Genomic DNA, 21274 nt, shown 5'->3' on the forward strand with positions numbered 1-21274 from the left:
AAAAAATGGTTGAATAATCAATCTATACTAATAAAAGGCAAAGCCCTCACTGACTGACTCACTCACTCACTACTAATTCTCCAACTTCCCGTGTGGGTGGAAGGCTGAAATTTGGCAGGCTCATTCCTTACAGCTTCCTTACAAAAGTTGGGCAGATTTCATTTCGAAATTCTACGCGTAATGGTCATAACTGGAAGCTATTTGTCTCCGTATACTGTAATGGAGTTGAGCTTGAAAGCTGTGGGGGGTGGAGTTTCATGTGACATCATCACGCCTCTCACGTAATCAAGTGAACTGACTGTCAATGCAGTACGTAGAAAACAAGGAAGACCTCCAAAAAGCATACACATTGACAATCGTGTTACGTTATTTTTAAAATGTTTCCTTTTCTTAGCACAAGCACAGCTGAGAAGCTTCGATGCATGTGCTCCATAACGTGTTAAAAAATAATGCATTTAATCACACTTTGCATTCCAAGCAAAGGGGAACTTCTGTCAATGCACGGTTTCCTGGTACACCGATTACATTGATCAGCGCTTCCCGATTTATTTTACCCTCGCACCCCCTTGGTTTGAGAAGAAGTATGAAAAAATATGAGGTTAACACAGAAAAACAGATCACCAATTCAAGCTTTATGAATAATCGATACTTTATTCGCCATCAATAATTGTTTTGGTAAAGCCATACTCAGTGTAATCCTCCTTCCATTTTATAACTTTTCTGCCACTAGCCATGATGAAATGAACGGTAAAAAAGTAAGAGCGAAGCGAGGGTGACTCATTCAGGCAGGCAGGCGACAGCTCAACAGCTCGAATTTGGATATAAGTAGGTTCTATTTAGTCGCCAGAAATATCTTTGGTAGGAATGGAAGTTGAATTTAGTCTTTAAATTTCTATGGTGAAGAAAAATTAATGCAATGATGACTAAATTTAACTATATAAAGTCAAAACTTGTATATATAAAGTCATTCCCGAATATATAAAGTCAAAACATAATTATATAAAGTCACTGTCGGAATAAATAAAGTCAAAACTTGAATATATAAAGTCAGCGTCGGTATATATAAAGTCAAAACTTGAATATATAAAGTCAGCGTCGGAATATATAAAGTCAAAACTTAAATATATAAAGTCAGCGTCGGAATATACAAAGTCAGCGCTGGAATATCCATCCATTTCCCAACCCGTTGAACACCACCACAGGGTCACGGGGGTCTGCTGGAGCCAATCCCAGCCAACACTGGGCGCAAGGCAGGAACCAATCCTGGGCAGGGCACATGCATCATTTTCAAAACATTAACCGAACAGTGTTTTTTTAATTTATTTTTCTGAATACGTTTTTGTTAACTTAGTTCAGTTCAGAGTCGTTTCAATCGAATTATTTTGACTTTGACTTTATATATTCAGGAATGGGTTTATATACTCCGATGTTGAGTTTATATAATCAGGAATGACTTTATAAATTCCGACGCTGACTTTATATATTCAGGTTTTGACTTTATATATTCCATCGCTGACTTTATATATTCAGGTTTTGACTTTATATATTCCAGCTATGACTTTATATATTCTGACGCTGATTTTATATATTCAAGTTTTGACTTTATATATTCCAGTGCTGACTTTATATATTCAAGTTTTGACTTTATATATTCTGACACGGACTTTATATATTCAGAAAATCAATGTATTTGCCTGTTTGGCACCCCATAGTATATGTGTGTGTGTATATATGTACACATGTGCCAGCAACACTCATGACAATGACAAAACAATTACATTGTCAATCATGTTACGTTATTATTAAAATGTTTCCTTTTCTTTTTACTTCTCCACTGCGAAGCACGGGTATTTTGCTATATATATATATATATGACAACAACACTCATATCAATGACAAAACAATTACATTAACAATCATGTTATGTTATTTTTTAAATTTTTCCTTTTCTTTTTCATAACTTCTTTAACACACTACTTCTCCGCTGCGAAGCACGGGTATTCTGCTAGTTACTATTAAAGCTCTATGTTATACTCAAGACAGTGCTGCAAAATGGAGCAAAAATGGAAAAAAAGTAAATTAAAAGTACACTAAGAATTGTATTATTTGTATACCTAAATACATTTTAGCAATTAGAGATGAAAGACCATCTTATTTGTCTTATTTCTCCTACAATCTAGAAAATCCAATATCGGTAATGCTGTTCTCAACTATTTAACCCATCTCCACCTACAAAGTGCATAAACAAAGTGTTGGGGGATAAGTGAGATTTTCTTACATAACAAATAAATAATATAAAATTGAATATAATATATTGCAGACCTCAAAAACAAAACTAATTAAATTTCATCCCATTCAACACAGTTATTCCTTTATCTTCGTAGAAAAATTATTGAGCTTAAACTGTCCACCTAGCTAATTCAAAAAAGTCACAGAATGTTCAATAAACAGTATGCTACATATAGTTAACTGTATAATAGATTCTGGCATTTTTCCAGGTTCTTAAAAAAATTTCAATAGTTACTTGATGAAAAAATTATATTCTTGCAAACTAACATTAAGGCTTAGCTCTAATCATAGCACAGACACTGCTTTTGTCAGAGTAGTAAATGATATATGGCTTAATGCTGATAAGAATAATCCATCTGTATTTTTTCTCTCACACTTGAGTGTTGCTTTTGATACTATTCTGAATTTTCCCCTCAGACTAGACCATTTTTAAACCTAAGGTAAACAACCATAGCTGTGCAGACAACACACAGGCAGTTATACTTTAGTTGTCTATAATAGCAGATGACCCTGAGGCACTCACTGTTATTAAATGCTTTACTGGCATTGCTGAACAGATGAGCTGTAGTTTTTATAAACTAAACAGGGAAGAAACAGAAACTCTAGTTATATTGTAAATGCACTGCTGGTACAACAGTGTTAAATGTTGAGTGATACTCAATAAACTGGACTATGGTATAGTAGTTTTTTATTATCTAGATGTGCCAGGGTGGTATGAACTGCAAAAAATATGGCATTCTTTGTGGACCGGTTATGATGGTATGTAAATTAGAGGTGATCATGACTATGTTGAATTTTCTGCTTAATGTGTCCCAGCACCATTCTCTGAAAGCACTTATCATGACTAAAGTCGGTGCTAGAAGTCTGCAGTCACTCAGACAGCCCACTTTATTTTTTAGACACAGGGATAATAGTCCTTTTGAAGCAGATGGGAACCACAAATTCCCTTAATGGAATATTAAAGATGTCACTGAAGACGCCAGCTAATTTGTTGCGACAGGTGGTTAAAACAAACGCTGAAGTTCCTCTGAACTGGATACCTTGTAGACGTGAACATGTCCAAAAAAACTTCTTACGTCATGTACAGAAACATAAAAGGATAAAGCATGTGATGCTTCAGGCATATAAAAGCTGGGCTGTGTGTTATCACCATCAAAATAGCCATAGAAAGCATTACATTGAACAGGAAGGGCAAATGCAAATGAGACTGCATCGTGTTTTACTTTGTAGCCCGAAAGCATTCCCAAACCCAGTCAAAGTGTGCGTGATTTAAAACTACTGCTATATTCTGTCTCTCATTTACTCCCATATTGTGTGTTTACTTCCTGCCTAAGTTCAATTCTAAATTAATTTACATTCACTTTATTTGAGGTATTCTTCCTGTTACTTTATTTTTCTTTTTATTATTTTTCTTTTACCATTTGCAAAGCACACTGATCTATAGTTTTGTATGAAAATATACTATACAAATAAACCTTTTTTCTGAAACTCAAGAAAAACAGAATACTTCATTCATTCATACACATTCAGTTAATGACATCATGTAGGTGTAATATTTGCTTCAGTGGTTATTTGAATAACCAACTGTTAATCAGGGTGGAAACGTTATGAACCCTCCAAAGCTTAACATTTTCACCAATAAATCTGTTTCTGTTAAAAAATAGTGCAGATTTTTCTAAACTACCAACTCTATGCATTGCTTACAGAAAGTGATGCATGCAATAGAAGAAAAAAATTCTGAAGTTTACTTGCAAAAGAAAGTAAACCGCAAGAAGTCATTGCAGTAAGTATAATTACTTGTTAATTAATTTAGGAAATGCCAAATGAGCCATTAGGCACGACTGATTTTTAAATCTCTTCTACTATACAAAGGAGAAATCTATCTTTAGAACTTAATGTTGTAGCACCAAATCTGAATTTGTCCATCTAATTTCTAACCCACTTATCCAATTCAGTTTGGAAGATACCATAAAGGACAAAGTGGCTTATCTTTTTCTGTTTAGAATTACATTTTGGGGACAAAACATCAAGTCTGCTCGTGTTGGCGAATATTTAGGTATTAATTTCTTTCTTTTCTACAAAATGAATTTTGTGAGGTAACTGGATGGCTCCCGGATATCCATCCATTGAAGACTCTGCTATATTTTTTTTCTCACAGTTACACTATTGTATTCCATTGAGATAACAAGGACCACTGTATGTACATGCATAGTACAATATGGAATGTTTGCCAAGTATGTACCATTGATTTCTATTTAGTGTAAAAACTGGTGGTTTATTTGTCACATCATTTTTGAGCAAGTTAGGACTGTTCTTGTGAGGTCCAACTTTTTGTCATGTTTCTGGTTATATGGTTTAAATGCAGTTTGCTTGGAGACAGAAAAGTTTTGATCTGTCTAATTACTGTTCAACATTTTATTTTTTATTTTGATTTACTTTGTTAATCACTGGGGGGAAGTTGTCTTTTCACATAACCTTTGGGGATCAGACCATAGGGTCGGCCATTATACAGCACCCATGGAGTAATTTTCAGGTTAAGGGCCTTGGTCAAGGATCCAACAAAGTAGGGTCCCTTCTGGAAATAACGAGATTTGAACTGGTAACCTTCCAGATACGAGCACAAATCCTTGGCCAGGGAGCCACAACTCGGCCTGTTCTTTAACTGCCATCTTTAATGATGACAGCTATAATTTCTCAGGCTTTACCAATTCACTCTCATCGGGAAATTGTTAGACAGTAAAGTTGTTGCTTCTCACTATTCATGCAACAATTGAATCTTACAATGATAACAACTGAGCAGTTTTGCATCTTTTGCAGTGATATTCATTATTATGAATTCTTAAGTGTTACTTAGCTTATTATTGTGGCTTAATTGTTTGGACCACAGGAAGGATAAGAGAGGGTACTTGTTATAATGTATATAAATAGTTGATTCAGAGAGTATTCAGATATTTCAGTTTTTTAATTTTCAGTAAATTTGCAAAATATTCTATGATACTTTTTTTTGTAATTTTAGAATATTGAATGTTGCTTGAAGTAGGGTAAATTTAATTTAAATGCTTTCAGCAAAAGGCTGAAACATAGCAAAATGTGAAAAAAGTGAAGTGTTGTGAAATCTGATGAACATAAATATGTATCTCCTTGCTTGTCTATAAGTATTCTTTAAACACATACACACACATACCCACACACACACAGTATGTAAGAAAGTACATAAGAACATAAAGGAATTATTGAATTTTGTTTGGAGAGCTGTACTGTGTTTGTACACATTCTTTTACTTTATAATATATTCACTGCTCACTCTGTTCATACCTATTGTATTTATTAATCCCAAGACTGGAAATTAATTGTGAGGATTACAGAAACATACGAGGAAAGCTGCTTGACATTGGTCAAGTCTAAACATACACTCAGAACATAGGTGTGAGAGTTTAATAAACTATACTTTAATAAGCGTATTTGTTGCACATCTTAGGATAGATTTAGAGTAGTTCCTTATTGGAAAACAAATAATTGAAACCTTTAATTCATAAAAAGAAGCTTAATTTTGGGTTTCACTTTTAAAAGTTGTTACTATGGCTTTGACTGGTTTCTAAATGGATTCCAACCATGTTTTGACACCTTGCTTCTTTTTAGATACTTGACTTTTTGATCCAGCTTTGAGTTAGAAAATCTGATTTTATTAACCAGGAAGGTTACCTAAACTTACCTCTTAAAACAGAAGCAGCGATCTAGGGGTCATAATTGCCTTTTGTTGATATTTTATTGTATATTTGTATATTTTGCTGATATTTCTGTATATTTTTTAAAGATAATACAAAATAAATTTAACAATGTGAAGATATGTAACCAGAGCTTACTTTTAGCACCAACAGGGAGATGAAGTGTAAAAATTCTTCACAGGCCTGAAAGTGGTGATTGAAATGGCAGAACTGTATAAAACTTGCATAAACTTGCTTCATTTTCTGAGGCTGCCCAGTCAGTGTGGGCTATGAAAATGCTGAATGCATGGTTAACAATATACTGTTTTATTAACTCTTCAAAAGGTATAGACAGCGAAATGAAAAGGCACAAAAATAAATCACTAGTTGATTAGTTTCTCACTGGATGAAATTATTAAAAGCAATAGATCAAATAACATTGTAGGGGTAACCTTTTTAATTAAATATATAGCCCATTGTCAAATATAATTAGTTAATTAATATCAATCTATAATTCACCTTACATTTATGAAAAGTACTCTTGATAAACTGGTATGTAATTTTTTTCTCACCTGTCACTATGTGGAGAGTCTCTGAGTGAGTCTATAGAGTCCCTGTAATGCATCATTGCGCGTCTGGGCTCAATTATTCCACAGTGTGCAGCACGTCGGGTACGGGCTTCAATACAGGCAGGACTGTTACATTTGCTAGTTCCCACAGATGATGACATAATGCCAGAGTGTGAGTCTGAAATAATGCTGTCTGTTCTATCCAAGCTCCATGTACGATCTTCATGCCTGTGAAAAAATGAAGATATTTCTTTAAATAATTAAAAGCATACATGAAGAGAAAGAAACAAGAAAAAATAATATATAAGTATGTATATATATATTACTGGCCACAAAAACTGAGTGATCATGTAACAAGACTAGTGAGGGAGGCCACCAAGAGACCTATGATAATTCTTAAGGTTATGAAGCAACAGTGACTTAGATCTGATAGACTGTGCAGACAAGTGTTGCCAAGGTGCTTCACCAGTCTTAGCTTTATGGGAGAATGCCAAAGAGAAAATCATTGTTTAAAAAAATGAATGCTGCAAAATAAAGGGAAAGCCTGGAGGAAAATCTGATGTAGTCTGAAAGGAACCTACACGTTGACATGACATTTGTTTTAAAACAAAACAACTCCAAGCATAAAGCCAAAACTATGCAGGAATGGATTAAGAACAACAAGGTTAATATGCTGCAGTGGCAGAGTCAGAGTCCAGATGACAATCCAATTGAGAATTTGGACAAAATTATTTAAAAATTTATTAAAAATGTAAAACTAAAATCTCTAATTCATCTAAATATTAAGATCCTTAATTCAGCACTTTGTAGAAGCCCCTTTGACAGTAATTACAACTTTGAGTCATCTACAAGCTTTGCACACCTGGATTTGAGCTATTTATCCAATTGTTCCTGACAGATCCTCTCAGCTGTGTTTGATTGGATTGGAAGTGTCTGTAAATTGCCATATTCAGGTCAATCCACATACTGTATGTTCTATGGCAATTAAGCCTGGGTTTTGGTTGGGCCACTAAAGGACCTTCAGAGACTTGTCCCAAAGCCACTCCAGTGTTGTCTTGTCTATATGCTTTGGGTCGTTTTTATGTTGAAAGATGAACTATTGCTCCAGTCTGAGGTTGCGTGCACTCTGGAGCAGATTTTCTTCAAGTACCTCTCTGTATTTGGCTGCATTCATCTTTTCTTCAATTCTGACAAGACTTTATGTCCCCTTGTCATCAAAAAAGATGATCTATTTTCTCATGCTCTCAGAATCCATGCAGGCTGTCATTTGCTTTGCACTAGAAAGTGTCTTCCATACAACCACTTTACCATTAATACCTATTGAATGGAGTGCTGCTGAGATGGTCAGCCTTCTGACAATCTCCCATCTCAGCAGAGGAATTCTAAAGCTCTGTTAAAGAGACCATTTAGTTCATGGTCAACTTTCATATTAAGGTCTTTCTTGCCTTGTTACTCAATTTGACCTTTAATTTCACAATTATTGAGGTTACAGTCATACCCACTATACAACAAAAAAAGGCACATCATCCCTCAATATGGACATTGACTTCCGTGAAGTGGCTATGATACCGTTAAGGAATTTTCATCAGTTAATTCAAAATAGCAAGTTTGGACTCCTAAAACAACTGAAGCAAAATAGTTTACCATAACTAAAACACTATTCCTCATATCATTATATTAGTTTTCTGACAGACATATATTATCGTTCATATTTTCTGATCAGTCAGTCAGTCATTGTCCAACCCGCTATATCCTAACACAGGGTCACAGGGGTCTGCTGGAGCCAATCCCAGCCAACACAGGACGCAAGGCAGGAACAAATCCCCAGGCAGGGCGCCAGCCTACCATAGGGCACACAAACACACACACACACACCAGGGACAATTTAGGATCACCAATGCACCTAACCTGCATGTCTTTGGACTGTGGGAGGAAACCGAAGCACCTGGAGGAAACCCACGCAGACACGGGGGAGAACATGCAAACTCCTCGCAGGAAGGAACCAGGAAGCGAACCCAGGTCTCCTTAGTGCAAGGCAGCAACACTACCACTGTGCCGCCATTTTCTGATCAACAATGTGTATAATGTATTGACTAATTAAAAAGTTAACAGAATAAATATTTAACATCTTAAAACAGGTGAAGCATAAATAATAATTAAATTACATAATAATTAATTATAGTATGCATTATAAAATATGTATTGAATCCAGAGAGGATACAGCTAATTTAGAATGGTGCAAAACTGCATCGCTTCAAGAAGTAAACTGCAAAGTATGCACAACATCGACTTTGATAAGTGAGGCTAGATATGCATTTCAGCTTGAAGCAACATGACAGAGTATCACAACAACATAATAAGGTGGAGGCCACACAAGCAGACACACCCATAGATGAACCAATTAAGACTGCCATTCGTAAGATGAATGCTGCTAATTCAACGATTCTTATCATACGTATTTTTAACACCATGTATTATGTTCTGAAAAAGGAAGAGACCTTACCTCTTCTACTGGTTCTTTAAATAAGGATAATAATTTTGTGCGACTGACAAGCCACAGGTCTGATCAGGCTTTCGATTAGCAATATTTGCTCTATTAACCTATTATAATTTACCTCAAAACTTTGGAGATTAATGGTTGATCTTGTTATACTGTATTGTTACAAATTTTCTGCTTATGATACCTGGAATGAACGTCTATACTGCTTCACAACCATTCTGAGAAAGACTGTTAAGCACTTTTTAATTGAAAAAGAGGCAGATTTTCCATCAATTAATTAAATGTATTTAACAATGTTTCTATATACTAGCTTCTAGTTATATAACCACCATTTTATAAAAGCAATATCAACTTAATTTTATAACACTTTATTTCACAAGTGCACTAATGTCACAACAAAATTGTGATAATAATAGTTTACTATCAACTTTTAAATTTTTACACCTCTTGTATGTGTTTTGTACAGTATAGGCTTACTCCATACATCGAAAAGATCTGGCATTCAATCATCATTTATTTAAGAAAAACAACAACTGTATCTATTTTAATTAATGCCATATCTATTTTATTTAAAACTCTCAAGAAAACACATATGCAAGTAATTTATGAAGCTACAAAGAAGATATTTATTGACTACCGAACTGACAACTGGAAAGACAGACAAACTTGTGGAAATGGTTTGTGATGCAGCAAAAAACATTGTGGCTACCCAAATCAAAGAAAATGCAGGCTGTGTGCTTAGGGTGCTATATGAAGTGTAGGGGAACATTACTTTTAAAGTAACTTTGCTACATTACTCCTTACAAAAAAAAGTATGCTCTATAGTTAGTTCTATAAAATGTAATGCATTACAAAAAGTAAATTATTTTTTCCATTTCTTTTTCTTCTTTTGTATGAAATCCTGCACATTTCACTGGCCAGCCTGGGTATGACGTTAAACTGCATTCGGCCCTACAAGCTGTCCTCCAACTTGCAGGGAAAACCTGGGGGTTGGTGGCAGGTATGCCACCGTAAAAACTAATTATAGCTGCGAAACAACAGACAGACTCTGCTGCAGCTGTCCATAGGAAGTCTGCTTGCATTAAGAAGGGGATGGGGGAAAACCTTCAGGAGCTTTAATCCCAGAAGAACCAATAGGGTCAGGCCTGTTGGAGATCAGAATTGGTGTGGTGCTGAGCCGTCACCCGCTGCATGATAGCCCTTGGGTCCCAATTTCAGACAGCCCATCCAGATAGGCACGTGGAACATTTTGTCTCTCCGGCATGATGATCATCTTCCTCTGTTGTTGGAAGCGCTTCATAAACTCAATATTTCAGTTGTAGCAGTTTCTGAGCTGCACAGACTTGGGACTTTCCAGATCACTGTAGATGGGTACATCTTTTATTGGTATGGTCACTCTGATGGCTGTCATACTCAGGGAGTAGCTGTTGCTGTGGCGGATTGGCTCCTTCCAATGGTGTCCAATGTCACTCCTTTCAATGAGCGTATTATGAGACTCAGATTAAATCACTCATATTAAGGCACTCTTCTTGTTGTCTCAGTATATACTCCAACTATGGTGAGTGATGTCTTGGTGAGGAAGACATTTTATTCGCAACTTCGCTTGGTGGTTGATAGGTGCCCATGAGGTGACACTTCTCTGGTCATGGGTGACTTCAATGCGACCAATGGCACTGAAAGGGCTAGCTATGATGATTTCTGGTGAACGTGGTGAAAGTGGCTTCATGTTCCTTGAATTTGCAAAAGGTCAGGGACTGCAGATCACTGCATACTAGTTCCAGCTCCCTGAGCTGCATTGTTGGACTTGGTACTCAAATACTTGTGGTATGGTGAAGAAGATCAATCACCTCCTTGAGGGATCACACTACCTCAACCACCTCTAAAAACAGAACTTATATACATGCAGGCCACTTTCCTGCAAAGACGAGTGCACATGTAGAAAAGAACTGAAAATCTCATACTGACCTTTAAGTATTTTGACACTCTTGATATCCTTCTGCTGTGAAACATTCTAACCTGTCATTGTTTACACATGTCTTAAACAACTATTATCATAAACTGATAATTTCTGTATTATCTATATCTATTACTTATTAATTATTTATTATATTACATATCTATTGACCATATTTATGAATCTAGTTTGCAAAATAAATACCATACATTGCATCAATGTTCATATTGCTAACTATATGTCAATATTGCTGCTACTTGTTTGTCTTGTCTTTCCACAATGTCTTGTCTTGTTTGTGTTTCAATTTTAAATTTAAATTCTATTTTTAATTTATTATTTGCATGTCATGTTGTTACACTGTGGACCCTGAGCTTCATAATGTCGTCTATCTGTATACTTGTATATGGTTGAGGTGACAATAAAGTTCATTTTGACTTCTTTGACTTGACTTTTGAGGGCAGATGCTGGAGCCTCCTAGTGAACTGTAGGGTCTACAGAAGTGTCCATTTTGTGAATTCTGACCACAGACTTGTTGTTGCTACTATGAAAATCCAGCTTAGGTCCAGTAAGTTACCACCTACTAAGGAAATGAGGCTGGACCTGGCCAGACTCCAAGATCAGGCTGTTTCTAATGAGTTGTACTCAGTTTGTGTACATGATTTGTTCCTCAGACAGTCACAGACAGTAAGGGAGTGGAACGGTCCTTACGGATAATGCTCCAATTGTGACCAGCTGGCTGGCTACTTTGAGTAGGTGATTAAAGTTGATCCTCCAGGTAGGACGTTGGACAGCTCTGGGTTTATGGTTCTTGAGGCTGATTGTCCAATTAGTGGTGAACCACCCAATCTCACTGAGGTTGCGCAGGGGGTGAACCAGCTGAGAGTAGGGAAGGCTGCAGAGATCTGTGGTATCCAGGGCAAACTTCTCCGGGCTGGCGATAAGGTTGTCCTCCTTGCTTTGCAAGCAATCTTTGGCTCTCATTTGGGAGATGGGCATTATCCCAACAGACTTTAAAATGGAACTTGTTGTCTCTATGTTGAAAGGGAAGGGCGATCGTCTGGATTGCAACAACTACAGGGGGATAATACTGCTCTTGATGTTGGGTAAGGGTCCCTGCTAGGATCCATGATCACTTGCTCATCTACCAGTGACTGGAGCAGTCTGGTTTTATGCCTAAGAAGTTTACCATCCTGGCACTGAGAGTTCTCATGGAGTGCAAATGTGAATATCAGCAGAGCTTCTTTTCAGCCTTTGACAATTTTCATAAAGTATTCGACTTAGTTGATGGAGCAGCCTTGTGGGACATCCTGTACACTGGTACTGTGGGTGCTGTGCAGAGTGGAGGCAGAACCTCTGTGTTTTTACCAGCGGATTCCAGGGTTTGTCAGGGGTGTGTTCTTGCTCCTACTCTGTTCAGTGCTTGTATGGACTGGGTTTTGGGCAGGGTCGTGGGGACCAGTGGCCTTTGAGGCATCTGTTGATGAAGAAAGATTCACTGATCTTGACTTTGCTAAAAAAGCTGTGATCTTTGTAAAGTCAATGGAGGCTCTGATCGGGGTGCTTGAGAGACTGAGCAAGAAGTCTGAGTGTCTGGGCTTGCAAGTGTCCTGGATAAAACCTCTTGGGCACAGCCATCAGCAGTGTGTCTGTCTGCGGAGAGCATGTCAACTTCGTAAAGAGTTTTACTTACCTTGACAGTGACATTGATGTCTCTGGTGTCTCTTCCTTTTTAAGTCATTAGATGGATTGGGAGAGCATGGGGGGTGTCATGAGGTCACTGGAAAGGGGAGTGTAGCACGCCCGATATATTTGCAAAAAGATGAAAGTCGAAGTCTTTCGCACTCCTGGTGCTTTCTGTTTCCTATGTGATTGCGAGACATGGACACTATCCAACACTGGACTCCTACAGTACTGTGTCTCTTCGGAGAATCCTTGGGTTCTGCTGGTTCGAGCTATTACTCACGGAGTCCCGAATGAGGCATATTACCTGCATTGTGAGGGAGCATCAGATATGGCACTACAGCCATGTGTTGTGATTCCTGAAGGGTGATCCGGCTCACAGGATCCTCATTTTTGAGCACCCATGCAGCTAGACCAGGCGAAGGGAACCCCCACTGGATCCCGAGCTATTTTTTCGTGTGGTGGGTGCAGCAATGTGCTGTACCAATGCATGCTCCCCAACCTGACATAACCTCAGAGCCAGTTCATACTAATATGGGAAAGCATAAAAATTGTGCCTCATATTTTTTACATTGCCAAGGGATTATCCATAGTATGAGTAATGGTGAGAAAGATACCTAAAAGAGCAATGTAAAAGAGCAATTGGCACTTGTAGTCAGTGAGCACTGTAGCATGCAGTATGAAATAAGCCAATCATAATAACTGTGACTTTGTGAGGACGTTTTAATACAACATGCTGTATTGCAAATTCTGAACAATTTAACATACAGGTGAGCTGCATATAATTTAAATTTGTAGTTTGAAAGCATAACGAATTTAATAAAACAGTACATACATCCATTCCTTACAAATATATAGAAGCTCCTTTGTGGACTGGTATTTGGAAACCCCTGACAAGTGTATCTGGGTGGGATTATGGTTTACAACGTTCAAACTGCAACTTTGGCAAAATAAATAGTCGAAAACGTCCATGCATACAATGTAGTTTTAATTAAATTTATATATATATATATATATATATATATATATATATATATATATATATATATATATATATATATATATATATATATATATATATAATGCTTGTTTTCAGTTGCCGTTTTCGGTGAAACCCATCCAAGAAATTGCTACAATATTACGAGTGGCAAAATCTACAGTTTGGTACATCTTGAGAAAGAAAGCAAGCACTGGTGAACTCAGCAATGCAAAAAGACCTGGACTTCCACGGAAGACAACAGTGGTGGATGATTGCAGAATCATTTCCATGGTGAAGAGAAACCCCTTCACAACAGCCAACCAAGTGAACAACACTCTCCAGAGGGTAGGCATATCGATACCCAAGTCTACCATAAAGAGAAGACTGCATGAAAGTAAATACAGAGGGTGCACTGCAAGGTGCAAGCCACTGATAAGCCTCAAGAATAGAAAGGCTAGATTGGACTTTGCTAAAGAACATCTAAAAAAGCCAGCACAGTTCTGGAAAAACATTCTTTGGACAGATGAAACCAAGATCAACCTCTATCAGAATGATGGCAAGAAAAAAGTATGTAGAAGGCATAGAACAGCACATTATCCAAAGCATACCACATCATTTGTAAAACACGGTGGAGGCAGTGTGATGGCTTGGGCGTGCATGGCTGCCAGTGGCACTGGGACACTAGCGTTTACTGATGATGTGACACAGGACAGAAGCAGCCGAATGAATTCTGAGGTGTTCAGAGACATACTGTCTGCTCATATCCAGCTAAATCAAATTGATTAGGCGGTGTTTCATGATACAGATGGACAATGACCCAAAACATACAGCCAAAGCAACCCAGGAGTTTATTAAAGCAAAGAAATGGAAAATTCTTGAATGGCCAAGTCAGTCACCTGATCTTAACCCAATTGAGCATGAATTTCACTTGTTGAAGACTAAACTTCGGACAGAAAGGCCCACAAACAAACAGCAACTGAAAGCCGCTGCTTTAAAGGCCTGGCAGAGCATTAAAAAGGAGGAAGCCCAGCATCTGGTAATGTCCATAAGTTCAAGACTTTTGGCTGTCATTGCCAGCAAATGGTTTTCAACCAAGTATTAGAAATGAACATTCTATTTCGTTATTTAATTTGTCCAATTACTTTTGAGCCCCTGAAATAAAGGGATTGTGTTAAAAAAATACTTTAGTTGTTTCACATTTTTATGCAATCTTTTTGTTCAACCCACTGAATTAAATCTGAAAGTCTGCACTTCAACTGCATCTGAGTTGTTTCATTTAAAATTCATTGTGGTAATGTACAGAACCAAAATTAGAAAAAAGTTGTCTCTGTCCAAATATTTATGGACCTAACTGTATGTGTCCTTGCCAAACACCTTATTTCAAATACATGCAGCAAGGTTAGAAGGCATAGAAAGTTGTTTTAACATTAAAAAAAGTAACACAAATTAGTTTTTAGTAACACAAGCATTTGCACACCAATAAAATGAGTATTACATTATGTTACTTGTTACTTTAAAAAGTAATTTGAGTACGTAATGCACATTACTTTTAACATGATACTTCCAACACTGCAGGCGCTGTGTGATATAATACCTGGGGCTGGCAGTCCTTCACGCCATCAAAGACATTTACCTTCTAGAGCAGTAGCTCCCAAACTCAGTTCTGTGGCTGCAGGATTTGTTCTAACCAGGTTTACAATCAGTGATAATAATTAACAATAAGTGATCTCATTTAATTATGGTATTTTCTCTTCTCTTATTCTGCAGTCAGGAAAGCACAGCAATATGATTTTTACATTTATAATACATTTTAGAAATATTTCTATTATGTTATAGCTTTAAATGTTTAATTATCTTTTGTTGTTTTCCTATTATTTTCCATTTTTCTGTGTAGTTTTCCCCCTTTATTGTGTCCTAATAATGACAATAACAAATATACAGGGCAGACACTCAGGCAAACGAGATTAAATGATGAAAGGATGCAACTACTTCAGCATCAGATCCACTGATCAGTAAGTAATAGATTCAATAATTGAAACCTCTGGAAATGTACAATGAACATTAGGATGCAAATACAAATACAAAACAAAAAAAGCTACACTATCCCTATATAACTGCTTAGAATATTTTAATAACAATTTACCAAACTTAGTTTTATAATTTCTATATTAATGCCAAAACATAGAAACTGGGTAGTAACAGTTCACATATTTAGGCTAGGGGTCCAATTAAAAACAGAGAGTGATAGGAACAAAAACCTGCAGCAACAGTGGGTCCCCAGGACTGAGTTTGATCCAGTACTGACTGGAAGCACTGATAAAGCTGTAAAAGCTGACAGACACTGCCACTCTGCTCTAGACAAAATTCTTAAAATCAAACAGGGTGGGTGGCACAAACTATACTCTTCAAATGCACCATGCATTGGAAGTCTTTAATTTATTATGTAAGGTTCTTCTGTCCTTTTTTTTGGTTAAGTTGATTGGTTACATGTTGGTAACATGTAACATGTTCCACTTTTCATGAATTTTCAATAGTTAATTTAAATACTGCTCTTTTAACAAGATTTATTTTGATATATTCTATAGTTGCATAATAAGTATTAACATTTACATTGTGGTTACTTAAAATTAAACATTAATTGAAAGCAATTTGATTAAGTCAATAACAAATAAGTTATGCACTCACATTACCTATAGGAGTACATTAATATCATTTAACGTATTCTAAACAGACATTGCGAAAATTATAAATATAGCTGTAGTTTGGTAGGTATAAACAATAAAACAAACAACTGAGGACACCATATTGATAATAATATACACTATGTTATACTATCTGTATCTATTTGTTTGTTGCAGGCACAGTGCCTTATAAACCAAACTTTTCTTCTAGCTAGACACACATTATATTTAGCACCTCTAAGTAAGATGAAGGGAGAGAATACTTTAAGTTATTTTATAAATTATAATATTTCTGACATTATTCATTGAATCTAAACTGCTCATAATCTGCTTTCCAAAATCTAAACTGCCATGTAGCAAATAAGACTGTTCATGTCACATTTAATAATGAAAAACTTAGACTCTTCAGAAGTTTCATACCTAACATAATATGGGGAACAGTTCACAATGCATTGGTCCTTTCACTTAAATCAACAATGATTTATGTCAGCAGAAAACATGTCATTTACCTGTGACTAGATGTATGAGTGGCTGTTGAGGAATGATGGGAAGTAGAGGAAGGATGGCTTCCAGAGAAAGACGTTTCTGCTTCATGCCGTATTATTCGCTCTGCTGCAGGTACGTTCTTTGAAATATACTAAAAGAGGAAAAGGGAAAATGGAAAAAAATAACTTATGACTACTACACTTTGATGCTGACTTGATTATAAATGTAAACATACAGTATAAACAATGGAAGTGATTGTTCTCCATCTTTGATTTTACCAAATCAATTAAGAATTTGATTTTAGACATTAACATATGGTGATGGAGCTTCCTTTCTCAACCCTATCATAGCATCACTTTACAAGTGTCAAAATTGGTTAAGTTTTTGCTTTATGTATTTCAGATTTATCTTGACTAACTTATTGGTAAAACAATGAGCAAGTCTAATAAATAAAACAAGTCTGATTTCAGGAGAAGTAATTCTGCTCAACAACACCCTGTTCACCTAATTTCTCCAACATGATATCAAGTAAAGTTTTGAAGGTTACCAAAGTGCTACTGTAGCAAGTACCATACTACTTGCTAATACATTAATCTATTATTCTCCATGTGAAAAGAAACTTTCTAATGTTTATTTAATTGTTGAAGAATTTACTTTAAGATAATAGCTTAGATCCAACATAATAATTTGTTTCATAATTTTAAAAAATTAAGTCATGCCACCTCTTAATCTTTATTTGCTTTATCTCTCAGTCCTACGTTATGGCTAATGCCTTTCAGCCCTGGAATCAGTCTATTTGCCCATCTCTGTGCTTTCTATAGCACCATTATGCCTTTTTTGTATTATGGAGACCAAATCTTTAACTTCACAAGTATCTTATACAGCTTAATTTGTATTCCACATTTTGGGCTATATAACCTAGCATCATGTGAACCTTCTTGATGGCTTCAGCAGACTGTATGGATGTAAAAACTTAAAGAGTCCACAACAATTCTAGGGTCCTTTTCATGAGGTGCACATTCAAGTTTTTGAACCACTTGAACCATCCATTGTGTATTCAAACCTAATATTCTTACTTCACACATGTAGCACTTTACATTTATTTACATTAAATTACATGTGCCATAAATCTGCCTGTAAATCAGTATTCTCTCCAGGTCTCACTGTCATGATTTAGCTGCTTCTTCTTCTTCTTCTTTTGGCTGCTCTCGATAGGGGCTGCCACAGCGGATCATCTTTTTTCATGTCTGTAATGATTTAGCTGATTCCGCATTACTTATTTTATGAATTGGTTCTATTAAAAAAATTTTGTAACTATTTTTCAATCCTTTATTTGGGGTTTTACACATGTAATGTTATGTCTTTGGGTTCAATTTTCGATATTTATATTTTGAACTTAAAAAAAAAAGTAAAAAAATTGATGCAAAGAAATAAGTGGATAACTGTTTCCAACTGCAACAGTTATATATAATGTTATTCTTTGTTTCAGTATTGTGTCAATTTTTTTAACTAGGGTGGTAAAAAAATAAAATATATATTCATATATATTTCTGCTTGTTTGTTGTTACTATTGAAATCTGAAAGAGTGCCTCCTGTTAATTTTGAACAGAGGTGATTTCATATAATGATCCTCATAACAGTTGTGTTGTAAAAGGACCACAACACATGTGTACAAGTGAAATAGAGAAGAGTTGATGGAGGAATGTGTTTGTTGTAACAGAATTTAGTCAAGGTTAATGTCGTTTTCTCCTTCAGCTCGGCATATATTGTTTTAACATGCTAAAATTACTACTGATTACTAGGCTACACTACTAGAGTAAGTATAAAGAAACCTGTAGATATCTTTCTGTTATTCCACCTTTTGTCCTTTACTAATTCTAAGGCAGATGTTTGCTCAATGGCAGAGGACATATGCAAATTCAGCCAGCATGAAGGCAAAAGAATACTATGCTCTGGACAAATGATGTCCTCAGAGGCAAAGAAGCATTTAACTATTTCTACAAATCTTATAAAACTATAGAAAATATCCTTTTGGTTTAGTTGGAGACCCAATCAAAACATTCTCTCTAGGAGACAGAGAAACCACTGCCTCAAGTAACAGGACGCATAGTAAGTAAAACATTGCTGTATTATTTTTGCCTTTACCATCCATATTCACTACCTTTCATGTAAAGAACTATAAATCTTTTGACATAAAGAGTATCCTGCACTGAAACATCAGCTCTTCACATTAGAAGAAATTACTGGGAGTCTTAATGTTGAGGCAATGAAAGTTTTCTGTTTAAATTTAGTATTTTCTGTGGCTCCAGTTTTCCTTCTGAAATCAACAACTTTATTTAACTTTGAAATAATTGGCTTATGAGTGATGTTCAGTAATGAAATTTAACTCATTAGGCTTTGAAGTAAATAAGAGTTACATTAAATAGTCTGGAGACACCTTTTATTTTGTTTAATACCCTAATAGGGTGCTGTTTTGGTGCTTGTGTTTAGCAAAAGGTGCAAAGGTCTAATTGCTGTTCACCCTGTAAAGTCTATAACCATTAGTTATTGTTTCTGTCCAGCTTGCTGTCATCTAAGGTACTGATTTACTAACAGCCTACTTATTCTTATGGGTGTCATCTTTTTGTTTGTGTATCTAACAGTGCCTTTGGACAGACTGCAAAATCTCTTGCAAGTTTGTTTGTTGCTTTATCTTTAACTTGCATCTCTGATTTCTCCCAAGATGAAGATGCACAACACAGCTGACTTTCCTTATTTTTATATGATTAGGACACTTTGGTTTGTTTAATCACCACTTTTCCTGTTGTCTCTCATGTAAAACTAATGGCAGTGGTGCAGAGGGAAAGGTATTATTTTAATTTACTTGTTGTGCCGCATAGTTAAAAAATATTACTAATTCCTTGGAAACAATTATCTGTAGGTGAAAAACGATTAACAGCCGGTGATAATTTATATTTTTTGCTCTATTATTACTTTCTCACTTTTTTTTGTAGGATCTCTTGAAGTCTCATGCATTTTTATGTGCACATTCCAGAAAGTTCCAACTTAAAAGTGAATGATAAAGTTGTATAAACAAATTTGAACCACAAATCAATTTACAGGTCAGGTCAGGTTGGGGAGCATGCACTGATACAGTGCACTGCCACACCCACCACATGACAAAACATCTCAGGGTCCTTGTTGGCAGCCCCCCAGGCAGACACGTGGTTCAGTCCCACCCCACAGCCAGGTGTTATGTGAGTGTCCCCTTGATCTGGTCCAGCTGCTTGGGTCCTCAACAATGAGGATCCTGTAAGTCGGATCACCCTCAGGAACTTGTCCACATGGCCGTAATGGAATAACTGATGCTCCCTCACAATGCAGGTAATGTGCCTTATTCGGAACTTTGTGAGCAAGTACTCATTCAACACAAAGTTAAACCAGCAGTACCCAAGGATTCTCCGAAAAGACACAGTACCGAAGGAGTCCAGTGTTCATCTCAGGTCACTGGATAGTGTCCATGTCTCGGAACCATATAGCAAAAGAGGAAGCACCAAGACTCTAAAGACTCGGGAGGGTGATACTCCCCTTTCTAGCAACCTCATGATCCACCCCTTGCTGTTCCAATCTGTCTACTAATTTCATAGGGAGTCACCAGAGATCATGAATGTTGCTGCTGAGATAAGTAAACCTCTCGACAAGGTCAACACTCTCTCTGTAGATAGACACACTGTCAATGGCTGTGCCCAAGAGATAGTTAAGGGCCCGGATCTTGCTTTTTATCCAGGCAGTCCAGACAGTTAGACTTCTTGCTCAGTCTCTCTCGAGAAAATCAACAAAGACTGCAAAGAAACTCCACTAATATTTGTGTTTGCGCTCCCGGAGAACCTTCAGTGCCAGGATATGGTCTATGGTAGACTTCTTAGGCATAAAACCAGACTGCTCCAGTTGCTGGTAGGTGAACAAGTGATCACATATCCTATTGAGGATGATCCAAGCAAGGATCTTACCCAGAACAGAGAGCAGTGTTATCCCCCTGTAGATGCTGCAATCCAGGTGATCACCCTTCCCTTTTAAGATAGGGATGATAAGTTCCGTTTTCAAGCTATTTGGGATGATGCCTGTCTCCTAAATTGAAGCAAAGATTGCTTGCAAAGCAAGGAGGACATCCTTACCACCAGCCTGAAAAATTTCGTCCTGGATACCACAGATACCTGCAGCCTTCCCTTCCTTCAGCTGGTTCACCACCTGTACAGTCTCAGTGAGACTGGGTGTTTTGCAGCTAATTGGAAGATCAGCCTCAAGAACCGTGGATCCAGAAATGTCCAACGTCCTAGCCAGATGATCAGCTTTAAACATCTGCTCAAAGTAGCCAGCCCAGGGGGTTACAACTGCAGTGTAATCCGTAAGGACTGTTCCATCAGCTGCCCTGACTGTGACTGTCCGCCCTGTG

General features: G+C 36.7%; 1 protein-coding gene across 4 annotated transcripts in view; it reads right to left on the reverse strand.

Moving 5' to 3' along the window:
- LOC120541981 (pro-neuregulin-2, membrane-bound isoform-like) overlaps positions 1-21274 on the reverse strand; it is a 664098-nt gene that overhangs the window by 6717 nt on the left and 636107 nt on the right. For all 4 annotated transcript variants that reach the window (XM_039774031.1, XM_039774029.1, XM_039774030.1 and 1 more), the window contains 2 exons: positions 16866-16993; positions 6566-6790 (listed from right to left, as the gene is read on the reverse strand). In XM_039774031.1, coding sequence (XP_039629965.1) covers positions 6566-6790; positions 16866-16993 — 353 coding nt within the window. The remainder of the gene's footprint in view (positions 1-6565; positions 6791-16865; positions 16994-21274) is intronic.

The sequence above is a fragment of the Polypterus senegalus genome, chromosome 13, assembly GCF_016835505.1.
Source record: "Polypterus senegalus isolate Bchr_013 chromosome 13, ASM1683550v1, whole genome shotgun sequence".
NCBI classification, from domain to species: domain Eukaryota; kingdom Metazoa; phylum Chordata; class Cladistia; order Polypteriformes; family Polypteridae; genus Polypterus; species Polypterus senegalus.